Source organism: Protomyctophum bolini, assembly GCF_963924005.1.
Source record: "Protomyctophum bolini genome assembly, chromosome: 12".
NCBI classification, from domain to species: Eukaryota; Metazoa; Chordata; class Actinopteri; order Myctophiformes; family Myctophidae; genus Protomyctophum; species Protomyctophum bolini.
The window spans coordinates 9,670,325-9,689,132 of NC_137873.1; the positions used below are offsets into that span (position 1 = coordinate 9,670,325).

Here is an 18,808-nt window from a genome sequence, read left to right on the forward strand (position 1 = left end):
GGACTTAATTTTGCAGACGTACTTATGACGTACTGTGCCGGTCTGCCGGACGTCACATGTTGCGAACCAAACACAGGAGAGAGATGTCGCTGACTTAAAATCCTTGTCAACAAACTCACAGTCCTGATTTCCTGAACTCGTTATCGTTAACATGGCGTCTCGAAGCTATGGTGCATGTATTCTCTGTCAAAAGGCGATTGTGAGAATGGTGTGCCGGAACAGGATCCGGGTGAGTTTGGTTTTAGCTGTGTTAGTTGTTGTCTCGCTATAGGTCACTGAATAAAGCATCTTTCCAGGCAGGAGAGAGGTCACCAACTGCTTAAGCTAACGCTATCTGGTCCTTTTTCAGACCCGGATAGATAGAAGTTTCAACCATCTCTTTTTCGTTAAACTAGTTGGAGGACTTATGCATAGCAAGTTGACTGGGTGATTTTGGATTTGTGGCTGGTTTTGCATGTGAGATGTGACTATATGAGTGGTTTGCATGTGAGTTACAACATATGCCCTGAAAATACCAACAGTGATGGAAGAAGTACTCACGTGTTTTACTTGAGTAAAAGTATCAATACTGCACTGTAGAAGTACTCTGTTACAAGTAAAATTCCAGTATTCAAAGTATTGGCATCAAGATATACTTAAATTGCTAGAAATAAAAAATACTCATTGTGCAGATTGCAGAATGTCCCAGTCCACAAGTTCAAAGTGTAAATCGCATTAATTAAAGCTGTCAAATAATTGTAGTGGAGTAAAAAGTACAATATTTGCATAAGGAGAAGAGACGGGAGCAGCACGGACATTTAGAGCCCTTTATAAGTATACAAAGACTAACGTTTCGACCTTGCGGTCTTCATCAGAGTCATGACTGATGAAGACCGCAAGGTCAAAATGTTAGTCTTTGTGCTGCTCCAGTCTCTTCTCCTTCTGCAACTCTTGTCCTTGTACCTGTGAAGCACCGGATCAGCCGTTTTAGGCTTGAAGCGTTGGTAGACTCCCTTTGTTACAATATTAGCATCTGAGATGTAAAAATACCTCAAAATGAGTAATAAGTACAGGAGTTGAGTTATATACTTAGTTACTTTTAAGATAGGGTGGGTGGGTGAGATGTTGTATATACCGGTAAATAACAGATTTATTTCATACTCATCAGGGGATGAGTGCAGCAGCAGCAGCCCACCCTGAGCCCATGATTAATTTTCTAAACGGAGTTCCCCATAAGAAGCATCCAGGTCTCACCAACTTGAAAACACTGCGCCTTCCAGAGGAGCTCTCAAGTGCTGCATATTCCATTATTAAAAGTAAGGGGGCAAACAAATTTATAATATATGATCATGCGGAGTAACTTCATGATATTGTTTTTCTATCTGTACACCATTTTGTAACGGTCAAGGAAAGAATATAATGAAGATCTTCTCTATATTATTATTATTCATAGTAGTAGTAGTAGTAGAACATTTTTATTTTTGACATGCATTTTTGACATCTTTAGGAGCTGAGGTGGCAGGCCTGACTGATCGAGCTCAGAGCCTCACAAACTTCCTGTGGAGCAGGAAGAGAGCGCCTGAAGATGTCACACTGAGACAGAAAGCCAGGAACCTGGAGAACGTTCTGTGGGAGAAGGCAAAAGAAAAAGGAGGTGATCGACCGATTAATTAATGATTAATGCAAGCTTAGGCGTATCTTTAATGTGTTAAAAATGTAAAAGTGTTTTTTCCTAATTTAGAGGATGTAGATGAGCAGGAGCTGGAGGTCCGCATCAGGAATAAAGTGATGTCAGAACTCAAAAGAACAACATATCACTGGACCCCAATGAGGTAATTTTGACATTTTCATTTTTTTAAAACTTCTGTTCTGCATTTGACATTCCTGTATTTTCCCCTCCTCATCTTCTTGTCTTCATGCTCTGCTGTTTTGCCGTTTGTTTTTCTGATTTGAAATCTCTCATATTTCTTTCATAATCTCTGGTATTTCATAGCTATGATGAAGAGCTGGCTGTGACATACATGGCTTCTCGGCTGGCAGGAGGCTACGCTGCAGTGAGAAGAGCTCTTAATGAGGTGTTCAGACATACTGATTTGAAACTACATTCTTCTTAATACTATTCTTTGGTTAAATATTTATAAAGCCCACAGACAGACTTAACCACTATCAACCCGGCATTCCTATTTTAGGCATGATGTCATTATAGGCAAACATTTTGAAAAATCTTCAAAATGTCATCAATGTTTTATACTTTGTCATGCAACAATAATAAGTATTATTATTATTCATATTCATTTAAGGGGGGGGGGGGGTCGCTCTCTGTCTTATATACTATCTCCCAGGCTACATCCATCATCAAGTGTTTTTCATTCACTTTCCAGATAAAGAAAAGAGATCCGTTGTTTGCTCCTCATTCTCTCCTGGACTTTGGCTCAGGGTTGGGAACATCTGTCTGGTTAGTGTCCTTTTGAACACACAGTATGAGCCTCTACATCTGTCTTCTCTTGTGAGCTGGTCCGTCCAAGGTCTCTCTCTCTTTAATTCCCCAGGGCAGCACACTCATTCTGGGGGGACAGTCTGAAGGAGATGATCTGTGTGGATAGTTCTGGACCAATGAACGCCCTGGCAGAGCGACTTCTTAAAGGTACATACAGACACACACACACACACACACACACACACACACACACACACACACACACACACACACTGTATTGTGAATTTAGTGTAGCTCCCTTCCACAATGACAATCATGCGAAATGAATGTGAAAGTCAGATAATCTTCTTTTTTGTTGAGCAGGTGACAATGAATCGGCTGAACCTCACATCAAGCAAGTTTATTTCCGACAGTTCCTCCCTGTCTCACCGAAGGTAATCCCACCTCTCTTCTGGTGAAAACAACTCTATATTCTCTATAGCAACACATATCTTTCCCCCACTTCTGGCTTTGAATAGAAAATTATTCCTCCAGCGTGTCTGTTCAGTGGTCGTCAGTGGTGTGGTGTGGAGCTGTATGAGTATGATGTAGTGTGGTTGTAAAAGTGCATCCATGAGCAGGCTGTATATTTATGGTAGAACTGTGCATGTCAGAAATGTAGGAAACTGACAATAGAGGGTATGCGCGTGACATCATCATCAAACCCGGAAGTTACGCAGGAACGCCTACTGAGTGGCAAAAAACTACTTTCTGGCCTTGACAGCCCATACATCCACACAGAAAAGTCCTATCTGATTGCATTAAACAACATTAAATAATGTTAAACTCACTTTGCCTGTTGCTTTGCCACTCGATTTGCCACTTGATGTGCCATTCACTTTAAGCATGCGCATCCAATGTGTATGTTTTCAGGTGCAGTTTGACGTGGTGTTGGGAGCCTTTTCCTTGTCAGAGCTGCCCAGTCAGAGGGAGCGAGAGGAGACACTGTCCACACTGTGGAGAAAGACCAGCTCATATCTGGTTGGTTATTGGTTAACCCATGTTTGTGATATCTCATATGGTATATGGTTGCGCATTGCGTTTTGCTTCAGAAATAGCAGATCTACCTGTTCACATCAAACTGCAATGGTAAATGGTGCATTTATATAGCACCTTTATCCAAGGCGCTTTACAATGATTGTGCATTACATTCACACACACACACACACACACACACACACACACACACACACACACACACACACACAATCATACACCAATGGCGGAGGAAACCATGCAAGGCACCAACCTGCTCATCAGGAGCAATTAGTGGTTCAGCGTCTTGGTCAAGGACACTTCGACACTAACTCTGGGAGAGCCCGGGATTGAACAAACAGCCACTCTACCCTGAGCCGCTGCCGCCCCACAATGTGTTGTGTTTTGGTTTACAACACTGGATTAGGCCTTAGTGCTTGTCCTGTTGTAGATATGTATGCCACATGTGTCAGAGAGAGACATTACAATTATAACATTTTCTTTTAAAGTGATCGAAAAGGTATAGGCAGAAACGTATAGCTTATTATTGGCAATATGTACTATGACACACCAATAAAAACTAACAAAACAAAATAACTCTTGTAAATGTCTTAATGTACATTATAGTGATTCTAATCATTATAACTAGGAGCTTAACAAAGAATTCCATTCAATATCCTGTCATAGGTCCTGGTTGAGAATGGGACCAAAGATGGCCATCAAATACTTATGGAGGCCAGAGAAATTCTACTAAAGGTATTCACAAAAGTAATCCATATATATACCAATCCTAATGTATTAAAAGCAAACTAATGATGGTCTCATTTCTCAAACTACAGAAACAAGACAAAACTGTCCATGACACCAGAACAGCTTCAGTGTTTGCCCCAGTATGTGCTTTTTTTGTGTAACTGAATGTTAACCCTCAACAACAAACATGCAGCATATTGACATCCTTTTTTTCCCACTCCTTTGCTGTTTTCACAGTGTCCTCATGAACAGCCATGTCCCAAGCTGGCACGGGTAAACATAGTACCCTGCAACTTCAACCAAAGGTACCACCCTCTGCCTTTGCCCGGGGTAAGACCACATCCTTTGTCGAGTGCAATGTGAGACAGTTCGTGGGGCTGGGGGCAGTGTCTGGTCTTAGGTCTAGGAGAAGAGACTGGAGACGTAAGCCAAATTCCAATACCCAAAATCTCAGCCACTCACTCACTCCCACTCGGTCACTCTGGGTCATTCCAGCTTGACCTGGAAATGGTTAACGTTCCAAATTCCAATTGTTAATGTGTTTCATGGAGGAGTCGAGTGGAGGAGCCGAGTGGGCTCTCCGAGAGGGCATACAGCAAGTGTACATCAGGTGCAGGCTCAATGGGGTTTTTTGTCTCCTCGCGGAGGATTTCCGCATCACGTGTAAACGTATTCTTTTCCTTCTCCTGTGACATAAATCCTCCTCCTCCACATGTGGCACAGAAACACTGCTTGAAACCAGATACTATGCACCCCCCCACCCCTCCCAATCCACTAGCGCTGCGGCTGACCCAACACTAAACTAAAGACACAGTTGAAGAGACACATTTTCTCTGAATTAATAGAGCTTCAGAATGATTAAGTAGTTGTGTGATATGTAAGCATAATAAAAGTAGCCTATACTATAGGCTATATTATGCACATTTCATCTGCCTTAAAATAGTTAATTTCTCTCTGACTGCATGCCTGAATGCACAGACTGCTATGAATGACGTTGACAAGAAAAATATTTATTTATATGACAGCGTAGTATGTTCCGATCCTAGAGGCAAATCCACTCCACCACTCTGTCCTCGCATCGAATCCTCTCCGCCTCGCTGGGGGCGGGGCTAAGGTGCAAGTGGAGGAGAGTGAGTGAGTGTGGTATCGGAATTTGGCTTTAAACTTAGGATACCATGTGAATGCAATGAACTACCTGGAAAAATACGGAACTAATCGGTCTGATTCCTTCCAGGTATTGAGAGATAACTATAATGTATGTTGTCAAGGATTGAAGCTTTGAGCTGTTTTATTATAAGTTGATGTTCAATTGTATCTGGGATGCTTGGACGTCATTCGTCCAAATGTTCTCTCTGTAAGTGTTTTAGTTTGCATAGGGAATTTTATCTGCCATTTTGAGAACTAGTGTAATGGTAATAAAGAAAATAAAGTTTAGCACTCTCTAAGCACTCGCTAGCACTCATGTATATCATGTCCTTTCCAGCACCCTGAGCATATTATGATGGAGAAGTTCAGCTACTTGATTCTGACCCGGAAAGAACCAGCGGACCTAGGAGAAGGTCTGGACTGGGCTAGGCTAATAGCACCAGTACAACGCAGGCCCAGGCATGTCCACTGTCACACATGCAGTGCCGATGGACAAATTAAACACTGGGTAATCACTGCTAGGAAACACAGCAGGTAAAGAAACTTAAATCAAAGTACTTGGGGTGGGGGATAAACCTCTGTTTACGAGAACAAAGATAGGCAGACAATTTGTTGACACATAGAAACTGTGATATAAACAACATACAGTATGCCCAACATTTAGGAAAATCTGATTAACCACACAAGCCCTATTTCTGCACATGATGTGCCGATCAACTATTGTCACTGTTTTGGAAAAATTCTACCTACAATGACATGGCCAAAATAGGGATGGTACCGTTTACGTAAACAGTCAGTGTTGCAAGTATTCTTGAATTAACTGTTGCTGATGTCACATTGGTGTGTTCACCCCCCAGAGATGTGTACCGCTGTGCCCGGAGCAGTGATTGGGGAGATCAGCTGCCAATCATTCAGAGCGAAGAGGAGGACTTAGAGAGTGATTCAAATGGAGCTATTTAGCAAAGACTGTCGGTGAACCAGAACATCTACGTCACATGTCACCTTCAATGTCCACTTCCATTAAAGTGAAGTAAAGGTGGTAAGGTTCCCCAGGACCACATAAATATGTGTTTCATTATGCTTTAATTTGTTATCCTGGGTTTAAGTTTTATTGTGATTATAATTGTATATCTTTTATCAAAATAAAATCAAACTCCATGAATTCTTTTCCACCACTTTCATTTTCATATTCTAGTTCCAAAAGATATTTTTGAGTGAACAATTGAATAAATATCAATCTACTTTAAAGTGATAATTTGCTTCATGTGAACGTGTCAGTGCACACTAACCTCTCTTCACATGACACCAGGAAAATTTGTTTATTGTAAGAACGGCTGATTAGATTACATTGAATATCTTCTTTGCTGATCCAGAACATATGCCAGCTCTTATCATGGACAACATGTAGTACAGGCAATCTAATGGAAAAAAGGGGTCAAGCTCAAATTGCAACAGATGCTTTCAACTTTTGTTTCATAAATATTAGTAACAACATATCAAAAGTCCTAAGAAATCCCAGTGGTGGAACATATTGAAAAATGCTAAAATAGGTGATGTGCCAAGTTGCTGTGGGATGGCAGCCAACATGGTTCTGTTGGTCACTCTAGCATGTACGTACAGCATGTCCAAGAAGTGTTCAATTGGGTTCAATGTAAAATGAATAAATTGTATGTGTTTTTTCCTTTATTACTGTGGTTGAGTGCAATCCTCTAAGCAACTCAAGGGTTGAATTACCAATCATTTGGCATTTTGACAATTCTTTGTGTAACAGTGTTCCACGAATGCCTGGTCCTTACAAGCTGTACCTTGTTGTAAAGGTAATCAACGATTAAAATAATGGACCAAACATTTTAAGGACAATTTTATACTCCAAAATAGATCTACAAGCTCAGTGTGTTGCATGTAAAGCAAAAAAGCACTTTGTAACTTTATGTTTGGAAAGGTGCTATATTTAAATAAAATTCATTCATTCATTCATTCATGTATCATGAGATTGACAAAAAGTGAAATAGTCCATTCTGGATAATGTGCACTGTAGCCTAAGTACCGGTATGTTTTATGACAACACCTTTGTACCTTTGCAGGTGTGTGACTTCGAACAGTATTTCTACATTGGTTATAGTTGTAAATCATTCTGGATAAGAGTGTAAATATTTAAATTGCAACTTAATTGTACTTGTAAATGGTATTTGCAGTGAGTAGCCTACTTCTTCCACCACTGGTGTTCCTCTTAGAGTATATACTCCAAGTCTAAGGTGTTCCTGGTGGACATTAACCCATTTAGGCCTGACCTCAAAATTTCAAAAGATTCTTCTATATCATCCAGTTTCCTGAAATAAATACTTTCACGATTTTTCAAAAAATAGCAGACCTACAAGCTTGTAGCGCGCCACTTGGTGCACTATGAGCTTGTAGATCTGCTATTTTTCAATAGCTAAATTATAACCTGTTAAAAACACCAAAAGGGGTTCCTGCCCAAAATGGGTTTTAAGCTCATATTAATGTTGTTAATAAAGACACATTCAAAAGCACCATTGCGTCAATTGTATGTTTTAATGATACGTTTATCCAGTATAGTACTCTCAACAGTACTTACAGGAGTTAGACTCTGAAGCTTTCTACAGTGTAGGCCTACGCACCAAAAATAGTAAAATCTGTTTGATGGAATTAAAAAAGGATTCAGCAATACGTTAAGAAATTAAGAATACATGGGGAAAAGAGCTGGGTGCATATCCCAGAGATGTGATATGACATGTGGGAAATAGGCTACATCAGACAACTCAAGGGATGGAGGGAATTTACATGGAAGAACCACATTCCATACTCCAAATTAAAAGTAAATTAATTACATGTCAACAGCCATGCTGAAGAAAGTGGACAACATCGAACCCAATCATACACACATTTTCTGGAGTTGTACTGTATAAAAAAACTAGCGTTTCTGGGATAGCCTATCTACATTCAGGACATAAAGGGAAATAAGGGAAGATCTCTTAAAAAAAGATGGAAAAATGGTTAATGTATTCGGCTATGCAGCCTTTGTTTATTTGTGATTTTGTGTAATCATGTCATTGTAAACCAACAATTTGACAAATGTTTACCCCAAAATACTAGGAACCCTAGGATTCATAGCAAGATAAAAGAAAAATAATAAATCACACCCATGTGAAGTGAGGGTCGCTAATATATTAAAGTCTAACTCATGTTGATTAGGTGATGTAAAACAAACGGTGCCAACACAAACATTATGCCATTAACAATAGAGATAATATGACAGAATGACGGAGAATAATGACGTAAATCTTCCATTCATTGTCAATGGTGTTTTTAAAACAAACATTGAACTAAAAACAAACACACATAACCTGTATATAGGAGGAAACGATTAAGTAAAAACAAGAATTAGAGTAACTATTCGATTGATTTAAGAGTATTTTAAATTTGGATCATAATGGTCCATTGTGGTATACCCAATGTATGTGTACACACGTGTTAAGTCAGGCTTTGTACTAAATTAAAAAAATGTGCATTTATATAATATAGCGCTTTTATCCAAAACGCTTTACATAGATTGTGCATTACATTTAGGCCTGAGGCCGATTCTAAAAACGCTTTTTCTGAAAAAGGAGGTAAAACACCAAAAGGGGTTTCCACCCAGAATGGGTTAAGCATTCACACAACCATTCACACACCGATCTCGGAGGAAACCATACAAGACACCACCCTGCTCATCGGCAGCAACTGGTCGAGGGCAAGTGATGTCTTTTCTTTCATCAGAACAGAATTCTCTGATCTTCTCAAACAGATATGTCTGCCTGGCCAGGCTCAGTCCGGGTGGGGGTTGGGCACGAAGGCAATCTATGGGGGGGGCAGACATCAGTGACATCAGCTGAAACTTGATCGGTTTCGAATGAGGGTGTTCTTTGGCAAGAACCACACCGGGTGTTTGGTTGTCAAAGCTGTAATAGAATAGAAGCAAGACGGTTCATTTAATATATTGCCTACAGTCACAAATGTGACGTTTTCGTAAAATCGCTATACTGTACAATGACATGACAATGATAATTACCTGAAGTGCCGGCAGCTCTCAATGCTTGAGAATTTTCTGTAGTAGCTACTCAGGTACTTGTCCCAGTCGTAGTTTTCAACAATCACTGTGCCATCCTCCAGCCCCACAATCTGGGGAATGTTCAGTTGCTTCTCAGGAGTGCTGGCCATCACAACCCTAGCAATGTCTGTCAAAGTATGCACTCTGGTCTTCCTGAATTTCTGCCTGAACAGTCCAAAGAGCAAGTCGGGGCCAGACATGTCGTGGCCTATAAACCGGAAGTGGAGGTCCATCTTCAGGTGAAAGCCGTGCATCGTCCGCCAGGCACAGTACCATAGCAAAAGATTAGTCCTGTTTCCCTCACTGCTATTAAGGTTTACATACATTTCTCCAACTCCATAGTTCTTGAAAAAATGATGTAGGTAGTTTATGAAGTTTGAGTTTGGTTTGCGTGGAAACATCCCTTCATCTATTAGATAACTCACTTGCTTCGGCATCCCTCCACAGCAAACGCCAAAAAGGGCACACTTGCGTGGAATCAAAAAATACAAGGGCCCAGGCTGTTGAGGGTCAGAAGGGTAGTGCACCTGAGAGAAAAAGACCAGAGCCATTGAAATCAACATCTGTATACCATAGTATTGTGTTTAGTAAAACAAATCAATGGCATTGTGTCAATTATCTTCACCTGTTGTGCATAATCAAAACTGTAGTTCATTGTGATCCTCCTGCTGGCAGGCTTGTTGGCGCCCAGAGACAGATTTGACTCCTCACAGATCCTTCCACATGTATCATTCATATTTTGGATAAATTCCCTCGCATTTTTGACTTGTTGCAAATGCACCTGCCGTTCCTCTTCTATAATTAATTTCAACCGATCCGGTATGGGATGAAGAGACAGCCGCCCGTTACCGTGGCAAAACAAGCACAGCACTGTCGGGGGTTGCTGGTTTACTATCTGAGGGAGGAAACTCTTCCACATCTTTCTGAAGTTGCTCAGATCAACCACACGCTCTCCTGCAAAGACATAAATGTTATGAACACCTTTCCACAACATCACAAAAGCATTTAACCACATGAACCCTCACGTCCTGGGCATGTTATAGCTGAAAATATATTGAAATATAAAAAAATATAACATATAATAAAATAGGTATGCATTTGGCGCTAATGGCAGATCTACACACACTCACAACGCACTGCAGGCTTATACATCTGCTATTGTCACTATGCGACTTGAAATTAAGTGTTTTTTCACATACATACCAAGCTTTTCCGCAGCAGCTTTGTAGAACCGCCACACTACGGTTTTGGTGCAACTTATTGGCAGCTTCCTAGTACTTATGTCGTCAAAGGGAGCACGACCAATGAAAAGTCCACGCAGGCTGATGGCGTGGTCTTCTACGTAGTTCAATATGAACCGCAGAGCTCTGGTGGCGTCCGCCTCAGTGTACTGACTGAACTCCGTCTCCTTCATGTCTAATTCTGCACCCTTGATTGCTTCTACCTGCACCTGAAAGATTATTCACAGCAGTGGTCAGCAGAGTCAGACTGAACATTATTTAGTCATAGTAGTAAACAGAGAGTATAAACAGATGCTTTGGTCAAAACAAGGAGGCATGGCCTTCAATAGTTCAAACCAAAGATGCCAATCACGTAATGAAGCCCCCCCCCCCCCCCCCCCCCTGCATTATAACTTTAGTTCAACCCCAGTTTTTATTTAGCACTTTATAGGGAGCCTGGGCCGTGGCTCAGCGGTCCAGGCACCATGTTCGACTCCCGATCCCGACAGCCTTTACTGCATGTCACCACTCACCCCCCATCTCTCTCCCCCAATTCCTGTCAATAAAATAAAAGGCGAAAGCCGCAAAAAAGACGAAGAATGTAGCCTACATAATATACAGGAGTCATCACATCTTCCAGCCAAAACAACACAGTTCTTTGTCCGTTGGAATTCATTTTTGGCTCAATCACATCATTCTTATTATCTAATATCCTATGAAAGAAACATGTAAACATATACTGTATATATTTTTTTTACAACAAACGCAAATTCCATAAACAAATGCACTTAAAAAGGAAAGAAATGGCTAGTACCATAAAAGTTATCTCCTCTTCATACATGTATAAGGAAAATCGTCCAAGGGCCTCCTGTCCACAAACAGACAACATACAAGGAATTAAGTATAGGGAAATAGGAGTTTTATATACATGATATCATGACCATTGTAGTCGAATCAGGAGCATTACTGCCCCCTGCCGTTGGGGGATTCTTCCGGGTTTGAGTGGGAAAGCATGGCACAGGCTGACTAAATAAACTTTTTTAACCGGTTTTTCAACCCCGTCGTAAATTGAAAAAACTATCTTTCCGCATTGTCGTACCACTGTACTATTTGCAAACTTAAGTATTCAATCAAAACATCCGTAAACCAAGTTTCCTTCAAACATATAGTATCTCTTAGATTGGCAAACTTAAAAACACACAAACCTTGTCTCTCCCTGCCGCAGACCTGACACACACACCACCACGACCAACTGCCGGCGGCTCCATTTGGGTAGGTTCAAAGGTTCCTTAAATGCCAGGTGTTATATATTTTCTGATGCAAGTTGTCCCTGTTGAGCACCGACGTCGCCCTTCTACGGTTACGGTACCTTCTGCTGGCTGAAGTGGAGCAAGAACTTATGCAGGACTTCTCTTTACCTAAAGTGACACTGTGAGTCGTGACCCAGGTCGCCTGACAAGACACACACTACAAAAAGTTCCGGATGTATCATGTCGACATAAACAACCCAGAGTAATCTAGTAAGAGAGTGGCGACACTAGCGTTGACTCCCATTGTAACAATGGAATGCGGAAGTGCTCATTCTATCTCAATCTATCGCGGCGAGATCAAGCCGTATCGCTACTCTCTACTCTACACTCTGAAACAACCCAATGGCCCAATGGCGGCTCTCCTACAAGAGGAGAATTACATAAACCATCTTTACTTCAACACTGGGACAAGTCTTGGACCGGAAGTAGGCAGAAATGCATTGGACTCTCAGGCAACAGCCCAGCTTTAATGATCTTAGTTAAATCCCTTTATTTTAGATTGTTTTGTAGTAATAGTACAACATAAACATTAAAGAGACTTTAGTTGTTAACTTGTTACTGTACAATACTTGTTACAGTTGTCATAATAATATATTAATAATAATACATTGTATTTATAAGGAGCCTTTCAGGGCATTCAAGGTCACCGTACAACAAGTTAAAAACTTAAATAAAGTATAGCTTTCAGAAGAAAACGCAGATCAATCATAGGCCTGCCTAAACAGGTGGGTTTTGAGTTGGGTTTGAAATGAGGTAATTGAGTCCATGTTTCTTATCTCAGGGGGGAGGGAGTTCCAGAGGTGAGGGGCAGAGCGGCTGAAAGCTCTTGACCCCATGGTGGACAGATGGGCAGGGAGGACTTTCAGTTTGATGGAGGAGGCAGACCTAAGAGACCGGGTGGGAATGTCAACGTGAACAAGGTCAGACAGCTGGGGGGGGGGGGGGATGACAGGGGTTCTGGTGATGATACGTGCTGCAGCGTTCTGGACCAGTTGGAGTTTATGGAGAAGTTTGTGGGGGAGACCAAAAGGAAGGGAATTACAGTAGTCCAAGCGGGAGGTGACAAGAGCATGAACCCGGATTGCGGCACTGTGGGGAGTGAGTGAGGGGTGGAGGCGGTTGATGTTTCTGAGGTGGAAGTAGTAGGCAGACCGGATGGTGTTGTTGATTTGGGTGTGTAATGAGAGTGTGCTTACTGTGCTATCAAGGGCTGACACCCAGGGCTGTATTTTGCGTGTCTTAAGTACCAGGTCTTATTCCCTAACTTGAGTAAACTAAAGACCTGGAGGCGTGATCAATGCCATTTGGCTATTCTGAGTGGCCAAAGAGCATTGATGCAAATATCATGACCAATTGCAAGACTAAACAATGAACATCAATGATGATGTTTAGGTGAAAAAATAACAGATTTTTTAAATAATTCATTCATTAATTAAAATAAAAATGTTACCAAGAAGCATTGTTGGGTCTTACAGGGTAATTAAGGGTAATTGAGTACTACTAGGATAACTGGACTTTATACTTACTCAGAGAAACGTGCTACATAAATAACGTGTCTGTTTTTGCCAAGTGTTTACATCATGAGAAAAACCACAACGATTTCCTACAAGAATCCCACAGGTGAGGTCCACAGGACCCCTGACTGCTGAGGTAGTTTTATGCCATTGCACCTTGGCATTAATGCGATTGATGAGGATTAAGGCTCATACATAGTCTGGATTTTCGGTGGTTAGGTGACCACCGAACTACAACATGACGTCACGAGCCGCGGTGAAGAGCAAACCACCGCCACCGCTCCAGCCCTTCTCTCTGTTTTTACTCACCACTGCTTCAAGCACATTCGAAAATCCAATCCAAATCCAATCCTTTCTATAAAGCCCATGTCTATAATGCATTATAAAATAAAATGACTAGTAATTATGTGTGATGATACTTATATATGACATATAAGTCATTATAAAATGCTTTATGCCATGGATATTGCAATGCCATTATGAATGCAATTATATGCTTATAAGTAATATACAGTGTTATAAGCAGATTATAATGCATTATAAGTATAAGTGCAGCTTTTCAAAGAAATGAACACTCAAATAAAGTGTAAGGAAGGTGGATCAGATTCAACATTGCAGTGCTAATCTCTAAAATAAAATAAACGTTCCTGTATGTGGTCCTCAGAACAAATTATGTTACAGTATAAATGTATTTAATGTAGTGATATTAACTAATTGTTCTGCAAATATTAAAAATAATTACATACAGGGGGGAAATACGGCATATCTTTGCTGTTGGCAGAAACGTATCTCCATGTTTTTTTGTGTAAACGGCTATTTTCACAAATCTTCTGAAAAATGTCCCATTTCATGAAAAGGACATAAAAGGTTTCCACCCAACAGCGATACAGATTAAAATTATTTAAATTATCTCACACAAATCAAACTGTACTTTAACATCTCTCCCTATTCTGTTAACTCCCAACAATCCCTTTAAGGGCTGAGGTCAGATCTGGGTATTTGTACAGAAACCCAGACTCCAGAGTCTTCTTTGGCACTACTTTCTGGCCCTGCGTGAGGACCACGGCTCTCTCAGAGCCCATGAGAGCATTCATGGCAAAGGCCGGCACCGGGAAGATGGTGGGCCGCCTTAGGACGCGACCCAGTTCTTTGGTGAATTGGTGGTTGGTGTTCAGTGCGGGGGCAACTCCGTTAAGAATTTGAGGGTCTGGCGAAGGCGTGTTGGGTGAGTGCTCCAGGGCATGGGAGATGATTCCTGCTAGGTCAGTGACGTGAATCCACGGAAAAGGTTGTTTCCCAGATCCCAGAGTGCCTCCGAGGCCAAGCCAGAAGGGCAGCAGCATTTGCTTCATGGCGCCACCATCCCGACCCAGCACGGCTCCTAGCAAAAGGCGAGAGAAGCCAAAAATGTCAGGTAATAGCACGCGCATACACACACACACACACACACACACACAAACATGCTAACGCGCGCACACACACACGATGGCACAGAGTGGGGTCTTTATAAAGCCCCCTGTTCCTCTGTAAACCATGGCCGTAGTGCTTTTTAAAAAAAAAGGTTATCTGTGACAACATGAATACTGCATGGAAGTTCCTGAGAATATATGTTGTCTCTTTAAACTTTTAAAAGAAACAACATAACTTGGACATTAATCATTATTGGGCATATTTCCAGCTTAAGATTGTATCAGAAACAAAATCTTCCATTTTGACATTAACAGCTTCGAACGAAGCCAATCATAATCAAGGGCTGGAACTATCCAGTTTAACTTAGCAGTAGTTCAAGATTTACTGGAAATCTTGTAAAATAATACACTTATAATTGTGCAGTTCATACCAGGTCTGATGACCACTTGTTTAGTAGCCGTGGAAATATTCTCTGGAAGACGCCCTGCAGCTTCCCATTCCTTTACCAATGTTGACAGCAGGTCAAAGGGCGTCCATTCACTGTCTTCTGAATACTCAGCTGTAAGACTGGGCTTGTAGCAGGCTGTGGGCCAAAAGAAGTTTAGATAAACTACTCTCCGAAATCATCAAGGACACACTGTAGAAAGTGTAAGCAAAAACAAAGAGCAGCTTAATATAAAAACTCATAGTTGAATAGATCATACATAAAACATAATTTTACTCTGACAATGTAGAGATGGAACCAATTGGACCCATTTGGTTCCAGATCTGTACACACAGTTGTACAAGAGTAAAATAACACTTAATACAGTGACAGTTTACAAGCTACTGTACAACTAAACATGTGTCATATAATTATACACCATCCATGATGGCATTATTTGACAGAGACCCACCTACACCTGTTACCAGTACCCAGGAGTGTGGGGGGTTGGGTGAAGCTGCGATGGCTTGTGCCAGGGTCTTCGTGGTGTCGATGCGACTAGAAAACAGATCCTTCTTATAACTCTCATTCCACCTGAAAACAACAAGACCAAGTAAAGGCACTGCGAAACTCAACTACAATTCACCTTTCCAAGTAGAAAAAACTTGAGATAGCTCAACTAATGGCCCATTAATACTCCTGTTGTTCATAACGGAGTTGAGTGTAGGCCTACATATTTCAGAACACAAGTGGCATTGCACACAAAACATGTCATAATTAATGTCTAAATGGAGGTTCAACCAATTTCATCCACTAGAGGGCAGGAAGCAACAAAACAATGGCTTATGAACCTCAATTTGTCTATTTATTTTTCTTCCTTACTGTATTCCATTTGTGTCAACTTTGTGGGGTTTCATGTTTTTTCTGCAGTATTGCACCTTACGGATGCATATACATTTAGGATCCACAAGCTTTCAGATAATGTGCAGAAAGATGGATGAAATGAACACATCATATACGGACGGAGAGGCTCAATCCATACAGCACACTGCATTAATTTAATCTGTATCCATTATTAAGTGTTGAGTATCAATGGGCCTTATCACAAACAAACAAACAAAACATATATATACATTACAAACATCAAACAGATTGCAGCCCCAATCCGCTTATGATGACCACTATGTGGCCTGAATGTAAATGCAGCAGTTTTCAGATCTGTCCTCAAAATTTCAACTAGTTTGGTTAGTACCTCACCATCTAAGAGGGTTCATGAGGTTCTCTCCTGCCAAGTTGACGGCACCCTCACATGGTGGGAGGCCCCCAGACTCCAACTCACCCTGTAGAAACAAAAGCAACAACAATAAAACATAAAAACACACAAAACACTGTATTGATGGCTTCGCTGCAAAAGTTATGCTGACAAACTGCCAACTGACAACAATGCAAATTGGTACTTAGAAGGCAGACAGCATTTTTTCATTCTACAATCAGTCAGCATGGTCCAGCTACAGAGACGGTCCACAGTACTACCTAAGGAATCCCCAGGTTTAGATAAGACATAGATGTCCCTATGATTGATGATGATGCTATCGTTAAATAGATGCTGACACAATCGTTTTGGGAGATAAATCTACTGTATATGTATTATGCAATTATTGTTCTTGGATATAAATCTATCTATGTACGTAAATGATGCTGATATCATGCTGCTATGAATCTATGTGCAATTGTACATGCTGCTATCATTGAGGGATATGAATCTATGTTGCTGCTATCATTCTGGGATATGAATCTAATCTATCTAAAATAACGTATACATCATACCCACCCACGTGATTTTTCCTGGACCTGGCTGGCGAGATATGACCGTGACCTCATGACCTTTGTCTCGCAACAAACGTGTCAGCTCACGGCCCACAAAGCCAGACCCCCCTCCTTCAATGGGACATGGGAGGACAATGGACAAGATTACAAAAAAAAGTATGCAACGTCCAACAACTCAACCTCATTTCAAAAAGGTTCAGGTAGGAGCGGAGGGGGCATGGTGGCACAGTCGGTAGTGCGGTCACCTCACAGCTAGAAGGTCCTGGGTTTGGCGAAAGGGCCCCTCTGTGTGGAGTTTGCATGTTCTCCCTAGGATAGGTACACTCACAAAAACCATGCAGTAATCCTGGTCTCTAAACTACAACCTCCCCCTGGCCAGCCGGGGAAAGGAACTGGTCGGAATAACACGCGCTATGTCCGGCAGTGGAAACTCCCAACTGTCAGGTGCAAAGAAGCAGCTGGACTCCTCATGCATCGAAGGAAACATGAGGTCAGTCAGCTGCCCGCCCCAGGCTGGCAGAGGTAGAGCCTTAGATATAGACAGTTACACTAACTGCGTTCACTTTATAGGGCCAGTCCAATGGCGGATCTCTTACATAGACTTCTATTGAGAATGGGGACAACCAAATGCAATGGACAACAGCCCCAGCTTTAATGATCTTAAATCCCTTTCTTTTAAATTGTTTTGTAGTAATAGTACAACATAAACATTAAAGACACTTTAGTTGTTACTGTACAATACTTTAAAACAGTTGTCATGTTGCACACATGCTTAAAATAGCTCTTAACAGTTCAGGCTGCATGAACAGCGCTCGAGCGCTCGGTTTCTGCCCCCTCAATATCGCAACTATTCTATTAGATGGCTCTGAGCAGAGGAAGTGTAGCGCCCAGGATTAGATATTAGATAAGACACTGGGTGAAATTGGTCTGGAAAATCGTGGGATAAAAATGTAAAATTATATAAAAAAAGTTCAGGTAGGTGAAAAAGATGGAGACTCCATGTTACTGGACAAACAGAATAGAGCTAGTTAACACTTATTAAGAAAATCACATGCTCTATATCTCTAGTCTATATTATCGGCTCTAGATCTTAAAAAAAATCTGCAATTTATTTCGGTACGCGACACAGGCGCGCAACCATGAAGTGAGCTGTTACTAAACCAACACACACTGACCTTGCTTTCCTGCACATTGTGTCAATGCTGTTCGGGGGACTGAAGCACACAAAACAACCAAACCATTCACATATATAGGCCTACGTACCTATTAATACCCGCATGACCACAGACAGACGTCCCAGTTTCGGTTCTAATGTTATAATAATTAAGGTCGCAGTAAAGTCCAATATGCAATATATGTTGTTACTATGTCCAAACTGTTCTCTCTGTTTTGTTGTGTTCTAGTTGTGCAATGTGCATGTCTGATTTGTACATTCTGTGTTTCCGTAGCCGATACGTCTGTAGGAAATTCAAAACAGACGGTGTTCTGCGCCATCTTGGTGAGGGAACATTTGTGTTTGAGGGCAGCAGCCTTAGAGTATATATACATACTCTAAGGCAGCAGCCAGCTAGAGTTGCTGGCCGGCTCCATATATGCAGATAGGTGATGATCCAGTCTTCTCCATGTTGCACATCCAGTAGAGTAGAGGGTTTGTGCTTTGTGGAGTGTA

General features: G+C 41.3%; 3 protein-coding genes across 3 annotated transcripts; 1 reads left to right on the forward strand and 2 right to left on the reverse strand.

The window, feature by feature from the left end:
• The first annotated feature begins 59 nt into the window (after positions 1-59).
• On the forward strand, positions 60-6,488 carry mettl17 (methyltransferase like 17). The gene is made up of 14 exons (XM_080778473.1): positions 60-229; positions 1,148-1,295; positions 1,487-1,633; positions 1,721-1,811; positions 1,973-2,054; positions 2,361-2,434; positions 2,529-2,623; positions 2,780-2,850; positions 3,329-3,436; positions 4,118-4,186; positions 4,270-4,320; positions 4,418-4,510; positions 5,664-5,860; positions 6,184-6,488. Exons 1-14 carry the CDS (start codon positions 152-154, stop codon positions 6,284-6,286), a joined length of 1,407 nt encoding a protein of 468 aa, XP_080634599.1. The 5' UTR covers positions 60-151; the 3' UTR covers positions 6,287-6,488.
• Positions 6,489-8,341: 1,853 nt separating this feature from the next.
• Positions 8,342-12,047, reverse strand: LOC308325532 (uncharacterized protein). Its single transcript, XM_080778058.1, has 6 exons — positions 11,860-12,047; positions 11,469-11,522; positions 10,638-10,884; positions 10,060-10,388; positions 9,396-9,961; positions 8,342-9,285 (listed from the first exon to the last, which is right to left on the reverse strand). Exons 1-6 carry the CDS (start codon positions 11,920-11,922, stop codon positions 8,991-8,993), a joined length of 1,554 nt encoding a protein of 517 aa, XP_080634184.1. The 5' UTR covers positions 11,923-12,047; the 3' UTR covers positions 8,342-8,990.
• Positions 12,048-12,549: 502 nt separating this feature from the next.
• Positions 12,550-18,545, reverse strand: sdr39u1 (short chain dehydrogenase/reductase family 39U, member 1). Its single transcript, XM_080778089.1, has 6 exons — positions 18,403-18,545; positions 17,144-17,250; positions 16,570-16,652; positions 15,785-15,906; positions 15,319-15,471; positions 12,550-14,859 (listed from the first exon to the last, which is right to left on the reverse strand). The coding sequence occupies exons 1-6, from the start codon at positions 18,416-18,418 to the stop codon at positions 14,432-14,434; spliced, it is 909 nt and encodes a 302-aa protein (XP_080634215.1). The 5' UTR covers positions 18,419-18,545; the 3' UTR covers positions 12,550-14,431.
• Between the last annotated feature and the right edge of the window lie 263 nt (positions 18,546-18,808).

Bases quoted from the DNA above. Each gene is read 5' to 3' on its own strand.
- sdr39u1 (XM_080778089.1), bottom strand. The intron at 15,907-16,569 runs GTGAGGTACTAA...TGTTGTTTTCAG, and splicing joins CTCATGAACCCTCTTAGATG to GTGGAATGAGAGTTATAAGA. The intron at 14,860-15,318 runs GTATGAACTGCA...GCCTTTTGCTAG, and splicing joins ACAAGTGGTCATCAGACCTG to GAGCCGTGCTGGGTCGGGAT.
- mettl17 (XM_080778473.1), top strand. From the start codon at position 152: ATGGCGTCTCGAAGCTATGGTGCATGTATTCTCTGTCAAAAGGCGATT. The intron at 1,812-1,972 runs GTAATTTTGACA...GGTATTTCATAG, and splicing joins TATCACTGGACCCCAATGAG to CTATGATGAAGAGCTGGCTG. The intron at 4,511-5,663 runs GTAAGACCACAT...TGTCCTTTCCAG, and splicing joins ACCCTCTGCCTTTGCCCGGG to CACCCTGAGCATATTATGAT.
- LOC308325532 (XM_080778058.1), bottom strand. From the start codon at position 11,922: ATGGAGCCGCCGGCAGTTGGTCGTGGTGGTGTGTGTGTCAGGTCTGCG. The intron at 11,523-11,859 runs GTTTGTGTGTTT...GTTTGTGGACAG, and splicing joins CTGCGGCAGGGAGAGACAAG to GAGGCCCTTGGACGATTTTC. The intron at 9,286-9,395 runs GTAATTATCATT...ATTCTATTACAG, and splicing joins GAGAGCTGCCGGCACTTCAG to CTTTGACAACCAAACACCCG.